This window comes from Carassius auratus, chromosome 16 (assembly GCF_003368295.1).
Source record: "Carassius auratus strain Wakin chromosome 16, ASM336829v1, whole genome shotgun sequence".
In the NCBI taxonomy this organism is placed as follows: Eukaryota; Metazoa; Chordata; class Actinopteri; order Cypriniformes; family Cyprinidae; genus Carassius; species Carassius auratus.
Window position 1 is genome coordinate 23,111,414 of NC_039258.1, and position 26,545 is coordinate 23,137,958.

Here is a 26,545-nt window from a genome sequence, read left to right on the forward strand (position 1 = left end):
ACACCGTCTCGCTGTCTCAAGCGCCACCTGCTGTCAGAGAATTGTGAAATCTAAATCGTGAGTCGAATGAATCATTACATCCCTAGAAATCAATGGTGTACAAGAAATGTGTCCTACCCTGCAGGTTGGGGCTGTGGGTCTGTGTTTTGGTGAGAACATTTAGGATGTTCTCAGGAGAGAAATCCACTTTAGACAAGATGCTAGCCAGAGGATTGGATGAGGGAATGCTGCCAGGGGTCAAAGGAGGGGCTTTGGAGGAGGAGGCATGGCTGGATGGTGAAGTAGGTGTGCCAGGGGAAGGACGGGACACAGGACTGACGCCTGGGTATTGAGAAAGAAGAAAACACTGTAATGAACTAAACTGAGCAAACTCCTCTCAAACTCTTTCAGTGGCCTTTAGTTGGGTAGGAATGAGAAAGTTACACTTATCATTCAAAACATAAAAACAACATATATATAATTCTCTTCTGAACCTGTCTGTTGTGCTCTACTTCTGGAAAACTCACCAGTGGTCTTCATTGCGTTGGAGATAGAGCTCAGAATGGAGCTGATCTTGCCCAGATCCACATTGGCCAAGTTCACCTGTAGGGGGGAGGGGCTAACGACAGGGGCAGGTACAGGTGTGCTCGTAATGGGTGAGGTGTTTGCTGGAGGCATTTGATTGGTTGATGACACAGACACCGTCTTTGTTGGAGTTGCCACAATCTGGGAGGGTTTAGAAGTGGTGATCTGAGAGCTTTTTGTTGCTGTATCATTCGTAATCTTGGACACAGATGGAAGTCCTGACTTCTCTCTTCTCGCATCAACTGGAGGACAAAATACAGCTATGTCAGTTAAATGTTACATTTTTGACTCATCTAAATTTCCCCTTATTTCTGCTTTCTTACCAATGATTCCAGCATTTGCCTTCGTTTCTTTTTCCTCAGACATGTCCATGTCCTCTATGTCTCTGTTGTCCTTCTGTTGCTCCAAACCTGTCCCTCCGTTTCCATCCCCACTTCCCAAACCTCTCCTGGAGCTCATGGCATTGAAGGGTGACTCTGAGCCGGTGGGGGACGGGGCGTCCTCAGAGGGGGAAGGCATGGGAGAGTCCTCCAGACTGGGCAATGTGGCCTTCAGAGCATCCAGCTTACGCTTCAAGCCACTGACGCGATTGGCGAAAGCTTTATACGCCTATGAGAAGCAATGAAGGGTTTGACAGAAGCACAATATGAGGATAGATAATAGAGCTGGAAAATATGGCAAAAAAATTGTTACATGTCAAATTTTTCAGGACATTTTTACTGATTCTCAATTTTTAACTAGTCAACTTGAAAATGTAACCTCAGCATGGTTTAAGTAACTTAAACTTCTCTATTAACCCTTGAGATAAAGAAAATGATATTCCAAGTGCACCACATATGAAGTAAATGGTAGACAAATCACTTGTTAAATATCTTTGCAGAAAAGATAGAACTACATCTTGTACAGACTTGTCTTACACATATATGTTCAGAAATAATATGTAGGAAAATCCTTAAAAATAAAAAATACAAATAATCAAGAGTTAAGGTAATTCAAATTCAAAATGATTGAAGGTTTAACATCAGTAGACCATTATTAACTATAAATGTGACCCTGGAGAACAAAAGCAATCATAAGTAGCACAGATATATTTTTAGCAATATCCAACAAAACATTGTATGGGTCAAAATTTTCCATTTTTCTTTTATGCCAGAAAAGATACTACTGAATATAGGATATTGAGTAAATCTCATTTTCCAGCAAGATATTTTGTAAATTTCCTATCGTAAATATATCAACACTTAATTTTTTTATTGGCAATATGCATTGGCAACTTAATTTGAACAACTTTAAAGGCAATTTTTTTTTTTTCAAAATCTTTTACCCTCAGATTTTAGATTTTCAATTAGTTGTATCTATCCTAACAAAGCATACATTGATGGAAAGCTTATTTATTCAGCTTCCAGATGATGGTATAAATCTCAATTTAAGAAAAACATTGACCCTTATGACTGGTTTTGTGGTCTAGGATCACAAATGTTCTGTAAAAACAATGAACAACAGCTTTCAGCCGGTCACCATGATGCAAACATGAAATATCAGACATACAGTAGTAGTTCATTACAGGCTTTTAGTTCCATTGTTTTTTTTTCTATGTAAACATGGACATGTTTGATTGTTACAGTATTTCATGCATGAAACGGCAGCTAAAAGAGTTAAGTTAAAAGAAGTTCAAACCCCATGTTTTTTTATTCCACTGCTCGCGTCACAATGAAACCTAGTGATATATATATTCTATTGTGGCCCTTCACAGAGCGGTTAATTATGTGCGCCAAATTCTAGTTTTTGGTAATATTTCTATATAAAATTGTGATTGCTCAATTTCTAAAAATAATATCGTGGCAAAATATACAATTCTAATTAATACATAAAATCTGAAGAAAAAAAAAATCACCATCTAGACATCAGAGTTGACTCACATTGGCAACAATTTTGACCTCTTTGTACTGCATCTCGTAAAAGATGTCTGCGTTTCCCAGCGCCTCCAGCAGAGGGGGTCCTGCTTTCATCTGGCCCTCCAGGAACGTCACTAATTCCTGCAGCTTTGTGCTTCCCTCGTCAAAGTCCTTCGAGAACTTATTCCCTCCGGATTTATCTAAGGATGTAAGTTGAGAGAGAGTTTGAAAAGCTGCTCTCCAAGCAGTTATATAGTGCTGTTTTTGGTAAATATTACATTACCTTTTAACCTTTTGAGGGCCTCTGTGCTGCAGACGTCCACTCTGAGAGCAGCTAGCTGCTTCTCTCTTAAATCAGTCTCGTCCAGAGAGTTCTTGTAAGACGTTAACCGCTCAACAAAATCATGAGGCTGACAAAGAGAGAATACAATAATTATTATTGGTGTAATAATAATAGGGAAAAGTAAAATTAAATCTAAAGACAATCATGACTTACTACAAACTCTGCAACAATTTTAGACTTAAGAGCAGTTTTGGGGTTGACTGGGGCTGCAGATTAAAAAAACAAAAACAAGTGAACACATGGTCATGATATTATTAGTTTTTTTTTTTTTTTTTACACAGTCACATAATGCAGGGGTTTTCAAACTGTGGGTCTGAACCCAGTTGGGGATCACAGAGTAGGACAAGGTTTCAATTTCCACATGTTAGCATAACAAAATTACAGAACTTCCCATTTTTTCCTTGCCATATCATCACTATATACAGAAAAAGATGTGCCAAAAGTTCAAAAAATATTTAGAAGATAACGCTGAACATTTAACCAGTTTATAAGTAAATTTCTGTTTTAATAAGTTAATTTGTCATCTCAGTTTTTAGTGTTTATTTAAAATGAAACAGTGTATTATTATTATTATTTTATTTATATATATTTTTTTACAATTATTGAATTATTTTTCAAAACTATTTTAGATAGTTGCTATATTAAACTTTTAAAGGGGTCATGTTATGTTGCTTAAAATAACATTATGTTGTTTATTTGGTGTACTTGCAGTAAAAAAATAATAATAATATTTTTAACATCATGTACATTGTTTCTCCTTTATGCTCCGCCTTCTGAAATGCATAGTTTTCTACAAAGCTCATCGTTCTGAAAAGTGAGGTGTGCTCTGATTGGCCAGCTATCCTGTGCACTGCGATTGGCTGAATGCCTCAAACATGTGACGGAAATGTTACGTGTCCCGGTCAGAACACGGTGAGACAAAAACAATAAAACCCATTGCAAACGACCCATTTGGTGCATCCAGTCGGGCCATAATGACTTATACTGTGTTTTTATGCTGCACCGCATAAACATAAATCCATGTCTGCATTTGTGATAAGAGAAACGACAAACAACAAGATCTACTCTACACCATTGGTTCTCAATTCCAGTCCTTGCCCCCCCAGCTCTGCATATTTTGCATGTCTCTCTTTGTTAATACACCTGATTCAGATAATTAGCTCGTTAGAAGTGAGCTCCGTGTATGAACAGTGTTCCTATTGACATGGTCCCTACACAGTGTTCATTGCACCCTACTCCCTGATCAGAGGAAAACTGTTGAAGTTTACCTCACTTCCGAACATTCATTCATGGATTTGTGCTGCCAGTGTGACATCATATGCCTCTGTAAATAAATATAAATACAATTTCAATTCACGTCTCGCACACTTCAGTGCACTTACAACATATATGTTCTTTTCGAACTGGAATCCTGGCTGAATACACGGTGATGTCCACTTCGCAAGGCACTTACGTTTGAATAGAACAAACATCTGAAGCATAAGAGAACCATACACAAATGTGCAGAGCAAATCTCCCCACACAGTGAAGTAGAAATGGGGGTGTGTTTAAACTAGGCGTTTTAGGGGGGTTTGGTTGACTTATCTTTTATAAAGAATATCTCTTTGGGTTTGAGTCTTTCCAACTTCACAGATCTGTTTTATGCACCAAGAGCTTGTAACACTCCAAAGAGAAAGGAAAACTTGAAATCGCATCATACTTGTCTAGATGAGTCGTGGAATGGAAACGTTTGGGAACCTCTGACTCTCTAATTTATTGTATAGCCATTTGTTCTGATACGCACTTGTCATTAAAGGGGTGGTTGACTGCTTTTTTTTTCTATGCTTGATCGTGTTTATGGGGTGCAGTGTTATATTATAATGAGATTATTATAGCTACTGTAAAATAATGTAAAATAATGTAAGGGATCTTTGTTTTAGTGCGTTGTTAAGAGAAGAGCGCATCCACAACAGATCCAACAGATTCTGATTAGCACATCACTTAGTTCGAGTTCACATGTGCATTTGGTCTTGTTGTACGCATGTCCACAACACATCTGACTATTCGGGTTGTAGCACGGGTGCATTGCAATATCGGAAATAGTCGAATCTCCTAATGTGTGTTAAATCCAATGGTTTTCATTTATTCCTTTAATGTTTGTCTTGTGGCCCAAACATAGTGAAAACAATTAGAAGAATCGTATTTTGTGTTGAACAGGTTATTTTTGGAAATCAGTGCATACAATAAAGCTGCTCTTTTGCTGAAGTGTAACAATTCTATTTAGGCTATAGGCCTATAATTCATTGTATATAATAGACCTGTTTTAGAATACATTTTTAAAACATTTTAATTGAGTAGTCTAATTGTAAATTTAATAGCCTAATTTTTATTTTCCTCACAGGCTGTGTGATGCTTTATGAAATTGTTGCGAAACAAATTATTTGTAATATTAATGCAATAAAAAAGTAACTTAACAATAGCCAGAAGATAAAAAGTAAATGTTAATTGGAATGCCAAATACTCTTAATAATGACAATATTTAATGATTTTGACAATATCTCTGGTTATAGTCCTTACATGACTGTCCTCAACACACTCCGCTACACCACTGTCCATGGCACGGTTTTATTATTATTTTTATTTTTTTTTATACACGTAATGTTGTCCAGTAACTTGTTGCCATTATTTAAGCATCATTTAATTTATTTGTAATGCTGCTTTATGTTTGATTTATGTAGAAGTGTTTAATGCCTTTTAATGGTTGGAATTTTTTGGTAAACAGACTCTCAAAAAATTATGTAAAAATGTGGATTTAGATTTATCGTCCAAGATATCGGTAATTGGCTTGCATATTTAAGGAATTATCGGTTATCGTATCGGCCAAAATTTTCATGTCGGTGCATCCCTAATTACTAATTCATTATAAAAAGTTACTTTTTAAGCCCCTCCCTTGCATGATGATCTACCCCCCCACCGAGGAGCCATGCCCCACACTTTAAAAACCCCTGAAGTAAATAATACATTTATGAACAATGTGAATGTTGTTCATTTTATAAGGTAATTTTAATCATATGCCTGTCTTTGCAGCAATGACATATACTGGAAGCGTACAACTCAGAAACTGACCAGGAGAAGACTGTTGCTCTTTCACTTTCTCCTTCTCTTTCTCCTTCTCTTTCTTCTGCAGACTGGCCTTGAGCTCAGAGATCAGCTCCTCCGGATAAATGTTCCTCTCCTGCCAAATACTGAAGATCCTGTCCACTGACTTACACACTTTTGCATCCCTACAAACACACACAGAGAGTTGGCCCAGAATGTCACTAGTTCAGTACCAATCACACTCTAGCACAGACATGCATGGGATTCACTAACTTGACCAGCAGGGCAGCGTCTGGCAGCACCTCAGCGAAGGTGTTTCGGTAAATTATAGCGTTCTTCCTTTTGCAGTTCTGAATGACATCGTTAGCGAGGTAGAAGAGATTGAGCCTGTGATTGGCATCCGCTGCACAAAGAACAAAAGGGAAACGGAAAGATTTATTAGAGTGCAACAATGTAATAATACAAAGAGCTTACGTAAAGCAATTCAAATTTCAGGTAAATGATATTGTGCAGACAGACAGCTGATGATGTGAGATTAATATAAACAGAGAACCCATGAATGTAATATAAATCAACAGAAATCTTCAGAGACCACAACATCATTCCCTGCATTCATTCCTTTTTTGATACCCACAATGCACTCTGATTTCAAGTGCACATTTGGTGTATGCTTGCCAACAGATTATTTCCAATACTGCAATATAAGTTGGCGAAACAAGTAAGCGACTTTTACAAGTGAAAGTGTAACTTTTTGCTTATTAAAGTGCATCTGTATGAAGACGTTCAAAACTAAAAGATTTTTCAACTGACATGGTAATTATTTTTTACCTGCATGTCATAACTTTAATTATCAACTGAACACATCAGTGCCATAACTACCATAGATGTTAAGGTGGACAAGTCCCCCTAATAATTAGAAATTACCAAACTGTCCCTCCAATCGTTGATATTCTTTATGTTCTGGGCTTCACAATTTTGAATTGAAAATATGATAGCTTATCATTTTTGTGATTCATGTAATTCATAACTAAATGTGACAAGAATCTTATTTGGAATATGAATGAGAGTGCATATGTGCATATTTTAATACACCACACTGTTCATTTAGTTCAAATGGAACTGAAATTGTGTAAATATAAAAATGTATTTATATTCTAAATTCGAATATGTATTCGAATAGTAAAAAAAAAAAAAAAAAAAAACGAATTTTGAAGGTGAAAATTTATATTCGAATTAAAAAAAAAAGTGTGGAAAAAAACATCCGCGGTAGTAGAGGCGTGGTTGTCTGCTTTGTGAGTGGGTGCGCTAGCGCCTGAGGGTTCAGGGACAGGTCACAGGAGTCACACTGTCTGGCACAGCATCACTGCTGAAAGTTGACGCGTCTTCATGGAAGATGCCAGCAAGTGCAGAGCCCAACTCGACCGCAGCAGAGAAAGTGAGGTAAAATTCTTGACCCGCGAGATAAAAGTTGTATGCAAACTATTTATGATACAGTTAGCATACCATTCGACCACTAGCAACATGAGGTCACATCTCAAAAATGTGCACCCAAATGAGCATGGCATAATGTGTGGAACTCCAGCTAAACAGTCATGTCTTAACGTTACACTGCATCGCCCGGCGCAAGCTCTTTGTCTGCACGACATGAGGCCATAAAGGATAAATTAATTTCGTTCATTTGTAAGGACATGAGACCGATCAGTATCGCGGATGGGGCAGGCTTCGGGGAGTTCTGTCAAGCAATGGATCCGAGGTTTGATTATTTATCGTTTCATGTCAAGGAAAAGGTCCATGTTTACCACAGCACAGCTCGCTCGGAGCATTCAATGTCAGTTTTATATGCTGTAAAACTTCAATTAATATTAATAATATTTGTTTCAAATCACTGAATGGAGCCTGCTAAATTTGGGACAACAGTCGCGACCTTAAATTGCTTGCACAAAAATTAGTTTGTTCATTTAAACCATTATGCGCAGAGAACGTGAGGGTGAGAGAGCGTGAGGTCTGCAGTCTTGGCCATTAGTTGATTTCCTTGCTTTTGTGTAGGTAATACGTTGTCATATGTTTAAACTTAAATAGACTATCTATACAAGTAGTTATGTCTCTTTGTATTATTTTGTCCTGTTATTAACGTAATGCGCATTGACAACATGCGCAAACAGATGTTTGAATAGTTCGAGTATTCGTGTATTTTTAGAGGGAATATTCAAACGTTATTTTTGAGCAATTTTGACAACCCTATTATATCATGCTTTATCACACAAGCAGGAAGAGCAGTATTACATGAGTGATGAATTTGTTCCGAATATAACAAGTTTAAAGCAGTCATATGATGCGATAAAAGTTTCCAATCCACACCCTCTTAAAATGCCTCGTTTAAACACGCCCCCACATCTCTACATCACTATGTGGGGAGATTTGCATAATGCCACCCAAATGTTTATGCAAAGAAAGAAGGCATACTTTTTATTCTCTCTATTGCCGCCGGCGTCATGTCGTGAAGACACTGTGTGTTTTATTGTGAAAGTGAAAATACTTTGTTTGTCCTTCCAAAAGAGGACACATTAGAAATCAGTGATTATGTTGTATTTACAACACTGTTCCAGAACAGTTCGACCCACATATTCAGATGTGTGCAGCACATTTAATGGAGGACTGTTTACTGACGCCTTGTTTGTAATGGGTTTTATTGGTTTTGTCTCATCGAGCCGGGACATGCATTATATGGTGAGGGGCGTAACATTTCTATCACACACTTGAGGTAATCGGCGAATCACAAGCCACTGGATATCTGGCCATTCAGAACACGCCTCGGTGTTCAGAATGATGTGCTTCGTAAAAAAAAAAAAACCTTTTCAGAAAGGCCCCCACCTAGAGGAGAAACAATCATGTACATTGTGGAAAATAATGTTGTTGTTTTTTTTCCCTTAAACACAGACCCATTTCATTACACAAATAATGTTACTTTTAGAAACATCATATGAACCCCTTAAATGTGATTTTACACGATGGTTCAGTAAATATTGCTAGACAATAGGGCTGTCTAAATGGCTGGAAAACTATTTCTCGAATTTAGTGCTTAACTATTATCAAAATTAGAATTACATTTGAATTAAAAAAATACAATTTCAGTGGGGGTAAAGAAAAGCTTTTGGCTTTTATCCCGAGGCCACAACAGGGTGTGTCGAGCATAAGATAACAGGACTATCTGTGAAAAAAAGTGCATCATATTTAAAATAAAGTTTATAAACCAATTAGAATTAAGTTATTTAAACAACTATAAATAAAACAGCATCATACATGTATTTATAGTTTAATACAAAGGGCCGAAAGCCAATCACACAGAGAGTATTTTTCATTTCACCACGAGTCGCAGTGGGATGGTGGAAAAACCCACCATTAAATTTCGAGATATGTTTTTTCAAAGTTGAACTTTGAAATGTGTTCTGTGTGAATGACTTAATTTCAGTTTTGATGTAAACCAGATCTTCTCCGCACTGATGTTCCCTTTTCCCGCAATATTTGTAATTAACAACGCAGCAGCGCTGCATCTAGTGGCTTCAATTGGATAGGCCAACATAAACATTAAAATGAAATGACACTTGCATCATCATCACATCTCGTGCGTCACTGATGAGGCTGCCTGAAATGTGGATTTTAAATGACAAATTTTTCAAATGTCAAAAAAAAAATTGTTTTACATCCCTACAATACAATGCCTAGTGATTAGCAAACAGATGTGGTGATTACCATTTTTAAACCCAGAGGGTGTGTTCCAACTATTATAATATAATTAGGGTTATCACATTTGCCTATATCAGAATACTGGAGAGGAGAATCAGCCCAATGATGCAGAAAAGCTAGTTTATCACCTCTAGACTGGACTATTGTAATGCACTTCTAGGTGGTTGTCCTGCATCTTCAATAAACAAGCTACACGTAGTCCAAAATACAGCGGCTAGAGTCCTTACCAGGTCAAGAAAATATGATCATATTACCCCAATTTTACAGTCTCTGCACTGGCTACCTATTAAGTTCCGTATCAGCTACAAATTATCATTACTTACCTATAAGGCCCTAAATGGTTTAGCTCCAGCGTAACTAGCCTTCTACCACATTACAACCCATCACGCTCCTTAAGGTCACAAAATGCTGGACTTTTGGTAGTTCCTAGGATAACAAAGTCCACTAAAGGAGGAAGAGCTTTCTCACATTTGGCTCCAAACTCTGGAATAGCCTTCCTGATAATGTTCGGGGTTCAGACAAACTCTCTCGGTTTAAATCTCAACCAAACATTCACAATTCATCTCATAAGCCTGTACTTCAGTTATATGTGATCAAATGCATATTTTCATTCTTTTGCTTGGGTTGAAAACATGTTTCGCTTAGTTGGAACAGCAGCTACGCTAATTTCTCTCTATTTGCTTCTCTGTTTATTGCTGAACACCTGAGAAGAGATGATGCAAACCCCACACATTAAGCTTTCTTCAGTTTTCAACACACATTTTTATGAAAATGGATAAAGTACTGTATTTTCTGGATTATAAATCATATTTTTTATCATATGAAACGTGTTATTTATATTCCAAGGGACTTCTATAACGCAATCAAGGTCAAGCACAAAGCATGCACATTTGGATTGGTGATGAATGAGGAAGGCAAGTGAGTTTGTGTTGCACATTTTCCAGCAATCACACAGCTAGATTTAGTTTTGCTTTAAATATTTAGACTGGGTGTTTATAAATGTTTACAGTGAATGCCACATTGTTTTTACGTATATTTTCATTCCCTTTTCTGTTCTGAACACTGCTAAAATCACATGTAGAATATAAATACATTTATAATTGAAAATTTTTAGTTTAGTTTACATTACTTTTGAGAAGTGTTTTTTTTTTTATTATTGAGAATGAGGCAATAAATTATATATATATGTGCCCCAGGACCACAAAACCAGTTTTGTGTGGTATGTTAATAAATGCACTTTAAAGGTGTTTCATAAGTGCTTTTGTTTAGTTTTTGCATGGTGTGTTGTTATTATTCATTTTGCAATAAGTGTTTTTTTTTTTTTTTTTTTTTTGGAATTGAGGTTTCTGACAGATGAATAAATCAGCTTTTCATTGATGTATGGTTTATTAGGATCGGACAATATTTGGCCAAGATACAACTATATAAAAATCTGGAATCTGAGGGAGAAAAAAAAAAAGAAACGTCACACTGTATGCTAAACCTGACGTGACACATGCCCGTCCAGTTGACAACATTTGCCAGATTAGCAATCATCATTCAACATTTGTTACAAAATCAGGAAGTTGTATGATATTTGATGGACTTTTTTTAATGCACAATGGTTTTTTTTTTTTACCTTTTTAAGTTGCATTAACCAAAGCTGAAAAATTAATGAACATCGCTAAACTGAAGTGCTTTGCTGGCGGGTTTACTATACCAAATGCATAGATAACCGTTATATAACCAAATGATTTAACTCATTTAAAAAAATGTAACAAATAAATGTAAATGTAACAAAGTAACAAACAATGCTGTTCTTTCAATTTATATATATATATATATATATATATATATATATATGAAAAAATATTCACACATTAATAATAATGATACTAATAACAATATATATATATATATATATATATATATATATATATATATATATATATATATATATATATATATATATATATATTTTTTTTTTTTTTTTTTTGTAGAAAATCAGAGTGTGACTGGAGCAATGATGCTAAAAATTCTGCTTTGAAAATCAGCTTTGATTGTTCCTAAAAAACTGTTTAACTGCACTCACAAGTGAATATTTAATTATGTTGTGAGATAATTAAATATATTCTAAATATATTTAGATGTGTATAATCAACTGAAAAAAAACATGTCAGGGCATGACAAAACTTCCTCAACTTGCCTCAAAAATACCCTTAGACCTCAGAGGGTTAAACAATACTGAATTGTTGCATTATATTTCTCAACAACAAGGGGGCAAAATCGCTCCATTGTTTGTTGAGAGAGACAGATGCAGACAATTTACACATCTCTCTCTTTCTCTGTCTCTCTCTCTTGCTCTCTCTCTCTCTCAAAATGGCCATATTTTAGAAAAAAAAAATTCCTTACTAGATATATGTCGGTCACTTAAAATTTCAATTGTAAAAAAGTATTATTAAAAGTTGACTAATATTAAATGATTTGCAGCTTCATCTTACCTCACTCTCTTTAACGTTAAACTGACGCTTCGCACTCTGCTTCTGTCAACAGTAAACCCCGCCTACTCTGATTTGATTGGCCATCTCAGTCATGTTGACATTGACGAGTGCTGTTAGACCACTGAGGCTTTGATCTGAAGCACCTAGTATGTGCAGCGTTCGCGTGCATTCGTAGACTAGTGGAAATTCGCACACTTTTATAGTATTTATAAATCCTAACAGGTTATAACAGCAAGCGATTATATTGCCTTAGGTTGCCGGCCCCTGTCATAAACTATAAAAGGTAATATACGTTTTACTACAATAAATCCATGGTTCATTTTCATAACAGGTAAACACATCACATGCTAACACGGGGACATTCCCTTGATTCAACCAGCTACGTAATGTCACACCGAGAGTAAAATCCTGACTTCAGTCCACAAATCAAACAATTTCTGGCGTCTCGTGGCACGTATTTTTAGCATGAGTCAAGCATACTTTTATTTTCTGATCTTTAGCTGCCACAGGCAATCATACCAATAATTTATAATCTTTACAAGAATACCAAAATCCTTTAATGAGCAAGTCTGCGTTTATTAGACAGCTTAATATCACGTCGGATTGTGCTTTCAGAATCAACAAACCTGCTGAGTTTGTTCGATCACATCTGGAGCAGAAGACCTAAACCAGGAAGTTGGTCACCAGATAACACGGTCACCAGTTTAACCGTAACAGTTATTCAGTAATGAGATTTCAGGGCTGTGTATTGGCACGAATCTGGCGATACGATATGTATCACAATACAGGGGTTGTGATACAATATATTGCGATACTGTCAGCAAGGCGATGTATTGGGATACTTATTTTAGGAATAGGATAGGGATGTTGCGGTGACGGATTTTTTCCACCTGTTAATCCACGTGTTAAAAAACCGGTAATCCCGATGTCACCGGGGTTGCGTGTCGGGGATTTCGGGTGGCCGAAAATGCGGTCGTGCAGACGTCCACACGTCTCAATTTACTTTCACTTTAATTAGCGGCAATTCAGTAGCATTTGTTTGAATTAATCATGGGTTAATTTATTTTATTCTTAATAAAAATACACAAAACAATAAGACACTCGCTTGTATTACACACATCTTTATTGCAAAATGAATAATAACAACACACCATGCAAAAACTAAACAATAGCACTTATGAAACACCTTTAAAGTGCATTTATTAACATAACGAACCACTGTATCAAATAGTATCAAACAAAAAATTATATATAAAAAATTCACTATTCGTTAAATAAAGTGCCAGCCTTTTTCAGCAAAAAAAAAAAAAAAAGCAAAAAACACCGCACAACCATCGAATATGAAACGAACGAACATCAAAAACTTCGTTAAACTTCACGCAAATGCACCACTTATCGAAGGCTGTGTTTGTGTGTCAGGCTTTTGTGGTCGATTTTTTTGCCGCTGGACCCATCTTGGCCGCTTCATTTTTGTGGTGTGCTTGAAGATGTGCGTGTAAATTCGAAGTGTTACCTCCAGATGCTTGCCACTTTCATCAGGCAAAGTTTACAGGTTGCCTCGTTAACGTTTTCAGGTTCCCTGTTGGCATTTGGTTTGAATCCAAAATATTTCCAAATAGGTGCTTTTGCATTTCGCTTTGAAATCAGATCTTCAGCCATCCTTTGCCAGTTAGCTCGCCTCACACTCCTCAAGTGATAAATGAAATCGGACACGTGCTGCTTTACTGCAGCGCTCCTTCCGCTTAATTACGAAGGCACGTAGTCACTAACTGAATTAAGTGCTTTAATGCTATAGGCTTAAACTTCAACACGATGGGGACGGTGCCGGTGGTCAAGTGCTCTGTTCGGTAGGTGGGTTAAACACTGTGTATCACCGGTAACACCGACTATCGCAACAAGCCTAGAATAGGATATATTATTTTTGGAAAGTTGTCATTAAGAACACAATTAGTGTTTATTTGAATAGCACCTTTGACAATACAAATTGTTGCAAAGCAACTTCACAGAAAATAACATTTATTAGTCGGTTATCAGTGGTGACTGTCAGTTTATATAAATATGGCAGAAATGTACGGAAAAATCAATTAAAGACAATCAAACAGACAATGACCTTTGCAATAAGTAAATAAAAATTATTTAACCAAAACACAGTGGGACCTGCATTTGCAATAATCAGTCCCTGTAACATTGAATGTTACTGAACCAATTTTTGTGCAGTATGAGTTAAGGGTGTCGGGAATTAAAGTGCTTGCAGGATCCTTTAGTTAAATGCATAATACGTAATAAATGTGTTTTATATATATATATATATATATTATTCAAAAAGTATGTAATTGCACTTACATCAAATCACGATATGGACTAGTATCTGTAAATATTAAGCGAGAAAAGTCTATTTAAATATGAATCCTGCATGTTCTGCGTATCTGTGTTAATGAATGGCGCAGAAGCGCGACTTCATTTATTTCACACACTGAAGCACGCGTGACGCTCGCGGTGATTTCAGCGCATGAACAACATCTCTAGAACTGCTCTGAGAGACAATTCATGAGCATTTGACCATTTGATTTGAGAAAACTAGCATCATATCGCATACATAGAACTGTAAATGTATTCACGTAAACCCGTCAAAATAAAAGTCTGTTTTAATTTAAAGACAAGTATTTGCCAGAAATGTTTTCCTATTGTTCAGCAGAATGTACATATCCCACTACTACTACTAAAATGAAACAAACATTATTTTTGTAAGGAATAATCACACAATATTTCTTCCATGTTTTATTTTTAATAGTAAATCCCCTTGGTTTACCAAAAAAATAAGTTTCCTTAATTTTCAATAATTGAAAGAAAAATTAAATGAATGTTTTAGGTCTTAATTTGATAACCAAAAAACTTAATTTCTGAGGTGAAGAAAGTGGCTATAAAAAAAAAAAAAAGATTAAAATAAGATGTTGTGTGCATTTAAACAATTAGACATTCTAAAACACAGAATTAGGTAACAATAAAACATATGGTGAAGAAAAAAAAAATTCATAGGGCCCTAAACATGTAATTTTTATTAAACTTAATAAATTGTTATAAAAATGTGTTATTTTAATTAATTAGACAAGCTTTTTGATTAATACAATTAAATTTAACCATTAAAAAGGAGTTGAGAAAAACTTAAACAGAAAAAAATATAATCCAGAAAAATTTAAACCGAAAAAATGGAATTTGGAAAAAAATAAAACTGATTTCATAGGGCCCTATGATTGACATGATTGGAGATTTTCTTGTGACATAAGATGTTATTAGTGCAGAGGCAGCAGGACACAGGTCAGGATGCACATTGTTCAAATTCCACATTAAATTAATTAATTAAAGCTGTTTCACAAGCAACACGTGTTTTTGGCTAGGTTTAAAACAAGAAAAAGTGCACTTTTAGATAAACAAGGAAATAAATATATATTAGGGATGCACGATCATCATTTTTCATGGCCGATTCAGATTTGTTTTTACAAGCAAACTGGCCAAATCAGATACCGTTTAAGCTAAAAGTGTGCATAAACAAGATGTTTATTTGGTATTTAATAGGCCAAACTGGCTTTTGGCTATTGGAAACAATAACCGTAACCATCTGAAATTAACGGCAGTAACTGCACAGTAAGTAGACTACATTCAATACAAACCTAGATTGTACAGACATCAGCATTTAGCTTTTGTTTTTGAATTGGATTGAAACTACAGAGAACTGGCCTTAAATTAAAAGATTACATGTTACATGTGAAATTAAAGGCAATAACTGCAATAATCAGCATTCAGTATTTTAGTTTTTAAATTTGGTTTTAAATTTAAAACAAGGTCTTTACCAGTGAGACTAAAAAAAAGTATGCTATATAAGTATTATTCCAAAATGTTAAAATCAAATAATGTTGGTGTGAATAAAACAAAGATTCTAAGTGTTTCATTCAACCAATAAAAAAATAAATAAATAAATAAATAAATAAATAATAATAATAATAATAATAATAATAATAATAAGTTAATGATTTACATCTATATTTTTTTTTTACTTGAGCCAATGAAAAATAAATAACTATTGTCTCAAGTTAAACAATATAGATGTGAATCATTACCCAATTTTTTTTTTAATTGGATGAATTAAACACTTCTCAGTGTGCTACAGCAGGTGATTTTAAAACCAAATTCAGTCAATATAATTTTAAGGTAAAATAAAAATAATCATCCTATACAGAACTGAGGTTTACTTCTGGCTTTTCAAACGTGTGCAAGCATGTGAGAAGTTGAGCTGAACATCCCTTCACTCTCTCCTCTTGTGTAGGGTGCGGACAGGTACAGATACACTCGCACAGCTTCAGTGAGCGCTGGAAAGGGACTCTTATTTTGTGCAGTCTGCAGTTCGCTTCCTGTTATCTGTGTCTCAGACGTGTAGCTCTGCATTCCCAGTGCTGATCGGCTGCCCGTGTCCTGCGCACAGATTTCGAAATACTTCCACACAAATTACATGATAGTGAATTATTACAAATGTAGTATGTGCACGCGGGCGCACTTACGAGAAAATCGACCGAAAAAAAAAAAAAAGGCGAAAATCCGGCCGATTGCCGATCGCGTATTTTAAGCAAAAACCGTCCGGTTCTGATTTATGGCCGGACAACCGGTGCTTCCCTAATCTATATATGTTCACTTTTATCGAGGCAGAAAAACAAAGTTCATTAAGACCCGTGGGATTGCTTGTAATAAAGATTTAAATGCAAAAGGCATGAGACTGTTTCTGTCTGTGGTGTTTTAATTTTAAATATTTTAACAAGAAAATTAGGCTAATTATTGTGTTTAAATGTGTTGCCGCTTTCTTGAGCAGCTTATTATCCAAACCTAGAAGTAAAATGCATGAATAATGCGTTTTTTATATTAGAGGTCGACCGATATATCGCTCGGCCGATATATTGGCCGATATTTGTCATCTTTTAATATATCGGCATCGGTCAATGACCCGTGTTATTGGTGCGGTGGAAAGTGCTGCTGTGCATGTGAAGGACCCCAAGCCAAAACGTTTGGAAGATTCAACAACAGACCTGGGAGATAAAGGTAGTCAGAGAATCTCACTCTGTAAATGGGGTGGAGAAGTTGGCAGCTCTCACAAACACTGCAGCGTGATTGAGGGCTCTGTTACTCCGCCCCGCTCACAGACAGCACCGTGCTCGGAGAGACAGATGTCCTGGAGCTGCCCAGAACGGTGAATCACATGTGTTCGGAAGCATGGTTTGATGCAGACAATAGCCAGGTTTCCATCCAACTCATTTATATTTAGGGATGTCAATATTCAATCATTTCCATGATCGATCGTCATAATAACCTTAATAATAATTAATAACCTTAATACTGCAAAATGCGTCTGCAGCGGTATTATTATGTGCAAAGCCACTTGGAAAAAAAAGCTTTCTCAACCGAATTAAAGGGGAATAAAATGCTAGTAGCAGGACTGTAAAATGAATAGATGTTGATTATGATCATTTGATAAAATGAAGAGTGCGCCATACGTTTTAGTTCATGTTACTTTGTTCACTGTTTCCCGTCAAGGAGACCGCTGAATGCATCTCTTTAAATGGTTTTGTGGTGCTCGTTGTTGTATTTTAAAATAATGCTGCAACAACGCGTCGACGTCATCGATTACAAAAATACGTCGACGTGCGTGCAATGCGTCAACGCGTCACACTGTTTGTTTACATCTCGCGTAATGGCATAATGTGAATGGAGAAAGTTGCATTCTATCACAAAAACAGAGACTATGGTTATCAAAAGTATGTGAATACTTTAAACACAGGACAAATTAAATGGCCCTTTGTTTGTTCCCTTTGTAAAACCGATATGGTGAACCACGGCAGCACAACTGCGATACGCGAGCACCTCAGAGGAAAACATCTTGGCGCTCTCCGGTTACGGTTTAACTAGTTACTGTGTGATCTGGTGACCAACTTCCTGGTTCAGGTCTGATATTCTTGCGCTTGTGGCATTCTGAAAAGTTGAGATGTTTTTAACTCGATGCGGTGCGGACGCGCCTGGAAAAAAATTTTCATGACGTCTCAGACAACTGTAAATTTATGGCTACTGTGGTTTAATTATAAATGCTATCATAAGCTCATATTTATCATAGTAAAATAATTTTCTTTGCCTCTTATTTATTTTATACTGTAAAAACTTCAATCACATAAGTTCAAAATGAATAAAGGTTGAAATATTATATTAGAAGTTGTACTTTTTTTTTTTTGGTAAAGTTATCATAAGGATTCATTAGCTAATTTAAAAAAAGAACATTATTGTTATAAAAATAATCATTAGATTAGTCGACTAATCGAAAAAATAATTGTTAGATTAGTCGAAAGAAAAAATAGTCGTTAGTTGCAGCTCTATTTTAAAATGCAATTGCAATGTTTTCAAATGACACAGTATTAAAAATAAAATGATCCCAAACATAACTGTGGCGCATAACTGTAACTGTCAGTGAACTGCTTTTTCATATCAAACATTTTATGCAAGTATTATGACCAGTACTTTTTTTGTTTGATCCTGTTCTGCAAAATATTCGATTTAGAATTTTTGCGTTCCACTAGGCCTATTTGTTTGAAAGAATACTATTAGATCGAGACGCATGAGTGCCTGAGTGTGTGCCTGCGTGCGTGCATACGAGGACGAGCAAGCACGGGTTTGATTAGATGTATTTGGAAGTTATTGCTCAGGTCTCGTTCTGCGCATATCCAAATGTTTCCACATTCGCAATGTATCTGAATGTTAAACTATAATATTTTTATTTTTTTTCATGTAAACTAGACGGAAAAGATCATCCTCTTCACATGAGCAAAAACATCCTTGGCATAACAGGACAGTGGACCGGTATACTACGGTCTATTCAAACTGAGTAGTGTAACCTTTTATATGTTTGGTTGCCTGTACTTTATTTTAATAATGAACAGACTGCGATGCAAGATTGAAATTATAATGCACTTTAGATGTTCTGTGTCATCTATACTAAACACAAATGTTGCTGGTTGCTAGTGTGTTTGCAGCACTATATTTTAGTTTTTGTATTTTACAGTTTAATTGATTTTTATTCATTACATTTTATTTAAATGTATATTTAAGTTTACATTTATGTTCCAGCAAACTTGAAAAATTGATTGATTGACTTTCTGATTGACTTCTGTCAGTGCTCAATAAATGATGATAAGTTTAGAAATGTTGTGCATCCACTGATTATTAGTGTGACATTTTAGCATGCAAATGAAGGGGAAAACTTCAAGGTATCGACCCTAAAAATCGGCAGCACATATCGGCCATCGGCTGACCCTGACCTCTAAACATCGGCATCAGCTATAGAAAAACCCATATTGGTCGATCTCTAGTTTATATTTATTATAATGAGTTTAAACTAATGTCTATATGAAAGATTGTTACTGTTCTGAGATAAAAGACTAAGGCCGGGTTCACACCGCAAGCTGCAGCAGAGCAGAAGCAGCGCGTATTTTTTTCGGTGCCTATGTTAACAGATGAGAGCGTTCACACCGCACGCAGAAGCTGCGCGGCAGAGCGTAGCAGAAGCAGAGCAGAAGCAGCAGTGCCACGATCGTTTCGGCGCTGGGTCTATTTTTGCAGCGCTGCTGACGCTCAGTTAAAGTGAAAGTACACCTTCGATGGACAAAATAAATATGATTTCACACAAAAAGTGCTCTAACTGCACAAAAAAGCACATCTAGGGTGTTTTAACAAGAACTAGAGTATGTTACGAAAAGGAAATTAATATAAAAAAATATGTATAGAAGATAAAGTGACCATGGCCAAAATGATCATGATCATGGCCAAAATACACATGTACTTAAACGAAAATTCGCCCAAAATTTGCATTAATGATATCTACTGTGTTCTTAGCAAATTACATAAAAAATGTATGATATTTAAAACCACATATTTTTCTATTTTATATTATAATTTTATTTTTAATATATATATATATATATATATATTTTTACAAAATCTGTTAAAGTACTTACAGTTCTATCCAAAAATAGACTTTTTTTTGCCGAAATACAAAAACAACTTTAAATAATTTATATTGCTAGCTTAGCCTTGGAGATTTATTTATTATTAGTAGTTGTTCTATTCTTTTAACTAGGCCTATGTATTGGCACAAGAACGGATGTCGTGCTAACAATCATAAACAACAGCACGTGGTATCACAGGCAGTGGTCTTCAGAGTGCACCTGGAAAGACAATAATGGACGACACTCGTCTCATCGTGGAAGTTGAGAAATATCAAGTTCTTTATGATCCACACAATGTACTTTATAAAGACTTGCAGGAGAAGGAAAAAGCATGGGATTATTGCATCTTATTGCAGATGGTAATTAATTGTATAGTGTTTTTGAAGCTTTCGCTGGCACACGAGCAAAAAACTCAATATTTGATTCAAAATTGATTCAATTGGAACCATTTATTTACAATTTCTAAATTGCACACAAATAACAAAAGCAGGTGATACATGCATATATAATAAACAACTAAATTCTGATTTCAAGATGAGCAGGAAGTCAAGGCTGTGAACCATTTACAATACACATAATTTAAAACCGTTTATTAAATTGGTTTTCAGGGTGTTTTTTGGTAAATTTGATTGCAAACAAACCCAGTGACAAGCTGGTAATATGCACCATGTTCTCTCCTATGTCGGTTAATGGGATGAACCCAAAGTCTGGGTCTTTTTAGTCTCCTTAATAACAAATATAGCGCGATGGCCTTTCTTCTTTCAACAACTACTGCACGGAAAACAAAGACAGCAAAACAAAGATCCAACAAAAGTAGGTAACAATTAAATTATTTATTAAAAAAGCTTGCCTAGTCTTTTTATTTAAATGTATTTTAAATGGGAAATAAAAAAAGGCGAACGTACCCATTATAGCGCACTCTGACCAAAATCTGCTGTTCAGTTGCGCGCTGCGCTGCTTCTGCTCTGCTGAAACTTGCGGTGTGAACCCGGCCTAACAATGCTAAAAAAAACTTGATAAGTATGAATTCAAAACAATGAACAAATGTTGTGTTTTTGGGTTGAACAGGCACAGATCAGTAGCGTCCTGTGTGAAAGCACAATGAGTCCGTGCTGCAGACTGCATATGCACTACAGGCGGAGTATGTGTGAAACAGGAAAAAAACGTCATAAACTGGGAAACCGGCATAATTTAGAAAAAAAACTGTGATATAGATTTTTGTTCAACTTTGCATTTAATATGCTCCGTTACAGCACTCTGACTGTAGATACTGTACAACAATGATTGTCTAATGGACTTTCGCAAAGTCAGCAGTCTTCCCCATTACTGTGATTTTAAGAACAAGAGATGCCAACAATTTATCCTGTAGGAATTGTCAATTACTGAAACTAATGAAATGTAAATAAAAAATAAAAAAAAACGTTTGAAATGTTTTACTTTACATTTAATGAATCTAGAATATATCAAAGTTTATGTGTTCTCTTTGTGTTTTAAAGTTATTGTGCTATGAAGTGATGTGAAGTGTACTGTTAAGTACACTGATGTCAGGCTCACTTTGGTTAATAACGTTTATTGTTAAATTGTTAAATACCCTGCCTCCATTACATCATTTTAAGAGTTTGTTCACCACATTTGAGCGATCATTGCTAAAATGTGTTTATGTATACAATTCTGTTTATCTATACACTGTATTCAATATACACAAAGAATATCAGCCAATCAGAATTGTTTTACACACTAATATCTTTATCGGACGTTATTTAAAATTAGAGGTAACCACAGCATTTTAATCACGATCCAAACAAAGATGCTGCATACATGCAACAGGAGAAGTTTTTAATCCAGGTTAGATTTTGTCATTTCAAAATCTGAAGCAAAAACAATGTTCTGTGACTGAAAATTTATCTGCATGAAACACACAGCAGATGCACTTAATGAAAACACAAATTCACTCTAACAACAGCCTGCACCAGCGCAAAACCCTCTTTTAGTATCCTACTAACTAATGACATGCAGTGAAAAGCAATAAAAATGTGTTGATACGGTTATTTTTGCGGCTGATCTTTTTGCGTATGCATTTGTAGGAGTTTCAGATTAAACATTTATGGCAGGAGAATATTAAAATCCGGTGTCTGTCTATATTGATCTGAATTACTTAAAAAGTATCATCTGTCACGATCAATTATGTCAGTTCTCTGATAACAGTCACAATTACATTAATAATTCATGCACATTCTTCAAGAGACTAAAAAGTATGCTTTGAGAAGACCTGCTTGAATAAATATATTCTTCCAGTAAAAGGCCTTTTAGCATTTGTGCAAACGTCCCTCTTCAGGTCACAATGCACGGGTCACTGCTGTCAAATCTTTGCTGATTTTTATCAAATAAATGTATTAACTTATTTCCAGATGTACACTTGGCTTCACTTGAATCATTTATGTAAGTATCTGCTGTACTCTTATGAAAATCTCACTGATTTGCATTACTAGTAAAAGCCTTTCATCTTCATTTTTTTGCCATATGGCCTAAGTATCAGCAGCTACACTAACTTAAATATGTTTATACTATTTAAATATTATTAAACTTGCATATAGTTTGAGTCTCTTAATAAAACAGAAATGTTTTTTTCTCCATATTCTCACCTCATCATATTATATGAGCCAAACGCCACATATGCAAACATTTTTTTACTTATTCGTTGAACAAAGGTTCAAAAACTGAAGAAAAAAAAAGACACTATTTCATGTCATGTGCTTTACGGGGTTACAGTTACACACAATTAAATATAACTTTTTATAGTAAAATATTTAATTTCATATTACTGGTCTTTTTGTGAAGGACTTAATTCATTCATTTGTTCCTTTATTTAGTCATCTTGCAATTTTGCATGTTTGATTATAGATTACATGTTTCATAAGGTTTGGGTAACATATGTCCAGTACAACGGTCACTGTCACGATCCAATCAACAGTTGATGGATAAAATCCCAAACTACATTTTGCCTGTTTCGATGTCCCAAATAATAACTTTAACACATTTATCCAGAAGTCAGCTCAGCTACATACCATCAGAAGAAACACACATTTAATCAAGTCATCAAATAGCATTTCACTTTAAAGACTCACACGACTGATTCCGTCCTTGTTTAACACACACTTGCTGCTTAACTAACATCCTAAAACAGTGATGGTATAGATAGATAGATAGATAGATAGATAGATAGATAGATAGATAGATAGATAGATAGATAATGCACAAGGCTCTGGGCCAAAAAATGGATGAACTTACAAAACATAATATCAACATGATTTAAGCTTCGGTGCAATGTGCAAACACTGACTGCAGTCAGAGAAATACAGTTATTTATATCAGATATAACCTCTTGCTTGGTTAGGTATGTACAAATGAAAGGTTGCAGTCTTCAGTTGTCAATGGTCATGACAATCAACACAGAAGAGCCAGCACGAAACGCTTTGCCAGGACAGACATTCATACTAGCCCTAGATGACCACTGACACACGGGACTAACTTATACAGCAGTGTCGTGACCATCTGTATCACTATCTGAGCTCCACTCTCACGCATTAACGAGTTTGCATCATATCTGTTCATGCACAAGGCTAAAAGAACAGCAAACTTTGTGTTTTAAATGTCAGGCCTGCGGAATGATCCTGCACTCAGCTCAAAACACCAGACCCTAACATTACTCAAAGCATTTGGCACAACATGCATTGATTGTCATCGGAGCAAGGTGTGTATCCAGATCCGTCAGTTTGTGTGTGTGTTCATTAGCAATGTTAGCAACTCACATTTCTTCAGCCACTTCACCCAGCAGCGCACGACGAGGCTGTGGTGTTTCTTGTTGTCGATGCACCACGAGGATAATCCCTGGATGGACTCCATCGTGTTGGAGACTCCTTGAAATCGCCGGTCCATCGATGACTCCAAAGCGGCCGCCATCGTCCCTTCCCTCCCGCAGCGCCGCATTTCACCGGCAGAGGGCGACAGTGCGCGGAATCTTCTTCTTCTTCGTCTTCTTCTTCTTCTTCTTCTTCTTCTTCTTCTTCTTCTTCTTCTTCTTCTTCTTCTTCTTCGTTTACTTTTTATGGCGGTTGGCAAACCAGCTTTAGGTGCATTTACCGCCACCTACTAGGGTGGAGTGTGGAGAATTGACGGTAATGAAAACTAACTAGAGAAAAGAAAGGTCACTAACCTAAGTGGTAATTCTTCAAATCCTATTAATTACCTCTGTATCTTTGAGATACCTAATTAATCTCTGAAACATTTCTATATCCACATCTTTATTTAAAATGTTCTGAAGTGAGATCTGATTTGTTTCTATATTAATTGATTCTGTAAGTTGTAATCTTTCCTTATCATATCCTTTACATCTTATTAAAATATGTTAAACTTTTTCAGGAAGATCACATTTTACACAAAGTCCAGACTCATGTTTACCTATTATAAATAAAGATTGGTTAAGTGCAGTGTGTCCAGTTCTAAGGGGATATATTATACGGTCTTCCTTTCTATTCCCACAAATTTCCAACTGTTCTTTGATATTTTATAAATGCCGTCCTTTATTCTCACAATCCCATTTAATTTGCCACATATCTTTTAATGCTTTTTTAATTAGCCCTTTTATTTTGTAATTTACTCTTGGGACTATTAAATTCTATGTCTGGACGTTTTAATGTTTTTTATCTGATCCACCACTTCATTACTTTCTATACCTATATGTGCAGGTATCCATACAATATATATATATATATATATATTGTATATGTATATATATATATATATATATGTATATATATATGTATATATATATATATATATATTTTTTTTTTTTTTTTTGATTGAGTTTCTGATATATATTTCTGATCTAAATATTTCTGTACTATTGAACTTTTAGATTCTTGTCTATTCTTATACTCACTAAAACCTGAAAGTCAACTACGGGCATTGGGAATAACCATGGAGGTGTTACTGGCAACACAACAGTATTGCAAACATCAAAATTACTTATTCCAATTTCATGTGCCTCATTACTTGCTTTCCATTCAAAACTATTTATATTTACATATTCATGTTCCCAACAGTTTTCTAATACTTTTTTGACTGGATGTATTTCCGAATGCCCTTTTACAGTAGTCCAGTATACCAGTTTCAGCTTCAACCTGCGAAGCTCCAGTGGCATCTCATTCATTTCAACCTGTAAAGCTGGTGCAGGAGAAGTTTTAAGTGCATCTGATTTAAAAGAAACATATTCAAACATTTATTTAAAATCTCATGAAATCTTTGTATTGAATGTAACACCAATTTGTAAAAATGTTAAATAAAATAAAAAATATATGATTTTTTAAAAACAGTTTCAGTATTAATGTATCAATCTGTATCAATCACAGCCAATACATAATTTCCTGGAAAAATATGTACTGTAATTACAGTAAAAGTATGTAATTATGAATGCAATAATTATTAGAACACACTTTTTTAGTTTAGTTAAAATGTGTAGTTTGTTGGAATTCTAAAATGTAAATAGTAATGTGTTTCAACATTAAATATATTTGACATATAACACATGCTACTATATTTAGCATTCGTTTTAGCAAACAAAATGTATCATGTCTTTAATAATCTCCTGGTAAAGGAAAAAAACAACAACTTACCTTTGCTTGTTGTTACTGAAAACCATTGACCAGCAATAGATGTTTTTGAGGTTTTCTTCAAAGAACTTAAATAATTTGTAAATAATTAAAGCTTTAAAGCTCGGCTGTCGCATGACCAACAGCGAGACACACGAGGGCAGCAAACGATTCTCAGTGAAAGAAAGCAGTGTACAAAATGATCACAGCTGTCTGACCCTGCACACTGATTCTGAGTGTTAACTACGTGTTTTAACATTCATATACCAATACAGGCCCTTTTAAATAAAGTTTTTAATTCTAATTTGCATCCAGTTTCAATATCATTCTTTAATGGTGTGAATGCATGCCTTTATGTTATACTGTGGCAAGTTTGATCCAGTAAAACTCAACGAAATCCACACGTGGCACTGAAATAAAATGCTCTCAATTCGCTTTATGACCATACCAGCATTTAATCAACAACAACGATGCTCCATTAATCTTTCAAAAAATGCTTTTGGACACAAGCCTTTATTTAAGAAGAAAAACCTTTTCTCTCTCTCTCTCTCTCTCTCTCTCTCTCTCTCTCTCTCCATGTAGCCTAATTATGGATGTAAACTGTCAGGAACACAACTGGACACAGATGCAGGTTACGGTGCAGGACCAATTTATTCAAAAACCTCAAAAGAAAAAACTTCCTCCAATGAACAAAAACAGGCCGGGAAATTAGGAAAAATGTCCAACAGAAAAAGAGACTTCAAATGTCCTTGCAAAAACA

At 35.4% G+C, this 26,545-nt stretch overlaps 1 protein-coding gene across 2 annotated transcripts in view; it reads right to left on the minus strand.

Moving 5' to 3' along the window:
- LOC113116578 (regulation of nuclear pre-mRNA domain-containing protein 2-like) overlaps positions 1-24,151 on the minus strand; it is a 35,537-nt gene extending 11,386 nt beyond the window's left edge. For both annotated transcript variants that reach the window (XM_026284817.1, XM_026284816.1), the window contains exons 1-9: positions 23,947-24,151; positions 6,154-6,283; positions 5,908-6,065; positions 2,956-3,008; positions 2,743-2,869; positions 2,484-2,659; positions 888-1,173; positions 507-806; positions 118-321 (exon numbers count right to left, since the gene is read on the minus strand). In XM_026284817.1, the coding sequence (XP_026140602.1) occupies positions 118-321; positions 507-806; positions 888-1,173; positions 2,484-2,659; positions 2,743-2,869; positions 2,956-3,008; positions 5,908-6,065; positions 6,154-6,283; positions 23,947-24,124 (1,612 nt within the window). In that variant the 5' untranslated portion in view covers positions 24,125-24,151. The remainder of the gene's footprint in view (positions 1-117; positions 322-506; positions 807-887; positions 1,174-2,483; positions 2,660-2,742; positions 2,870-2,955; positions 3,009-5,907; positions 6,066-6,153; positions 6,284-23,946) is intronic.
- Positions 24,152-26,545: the final 2,394 nt, after the last annotated feature.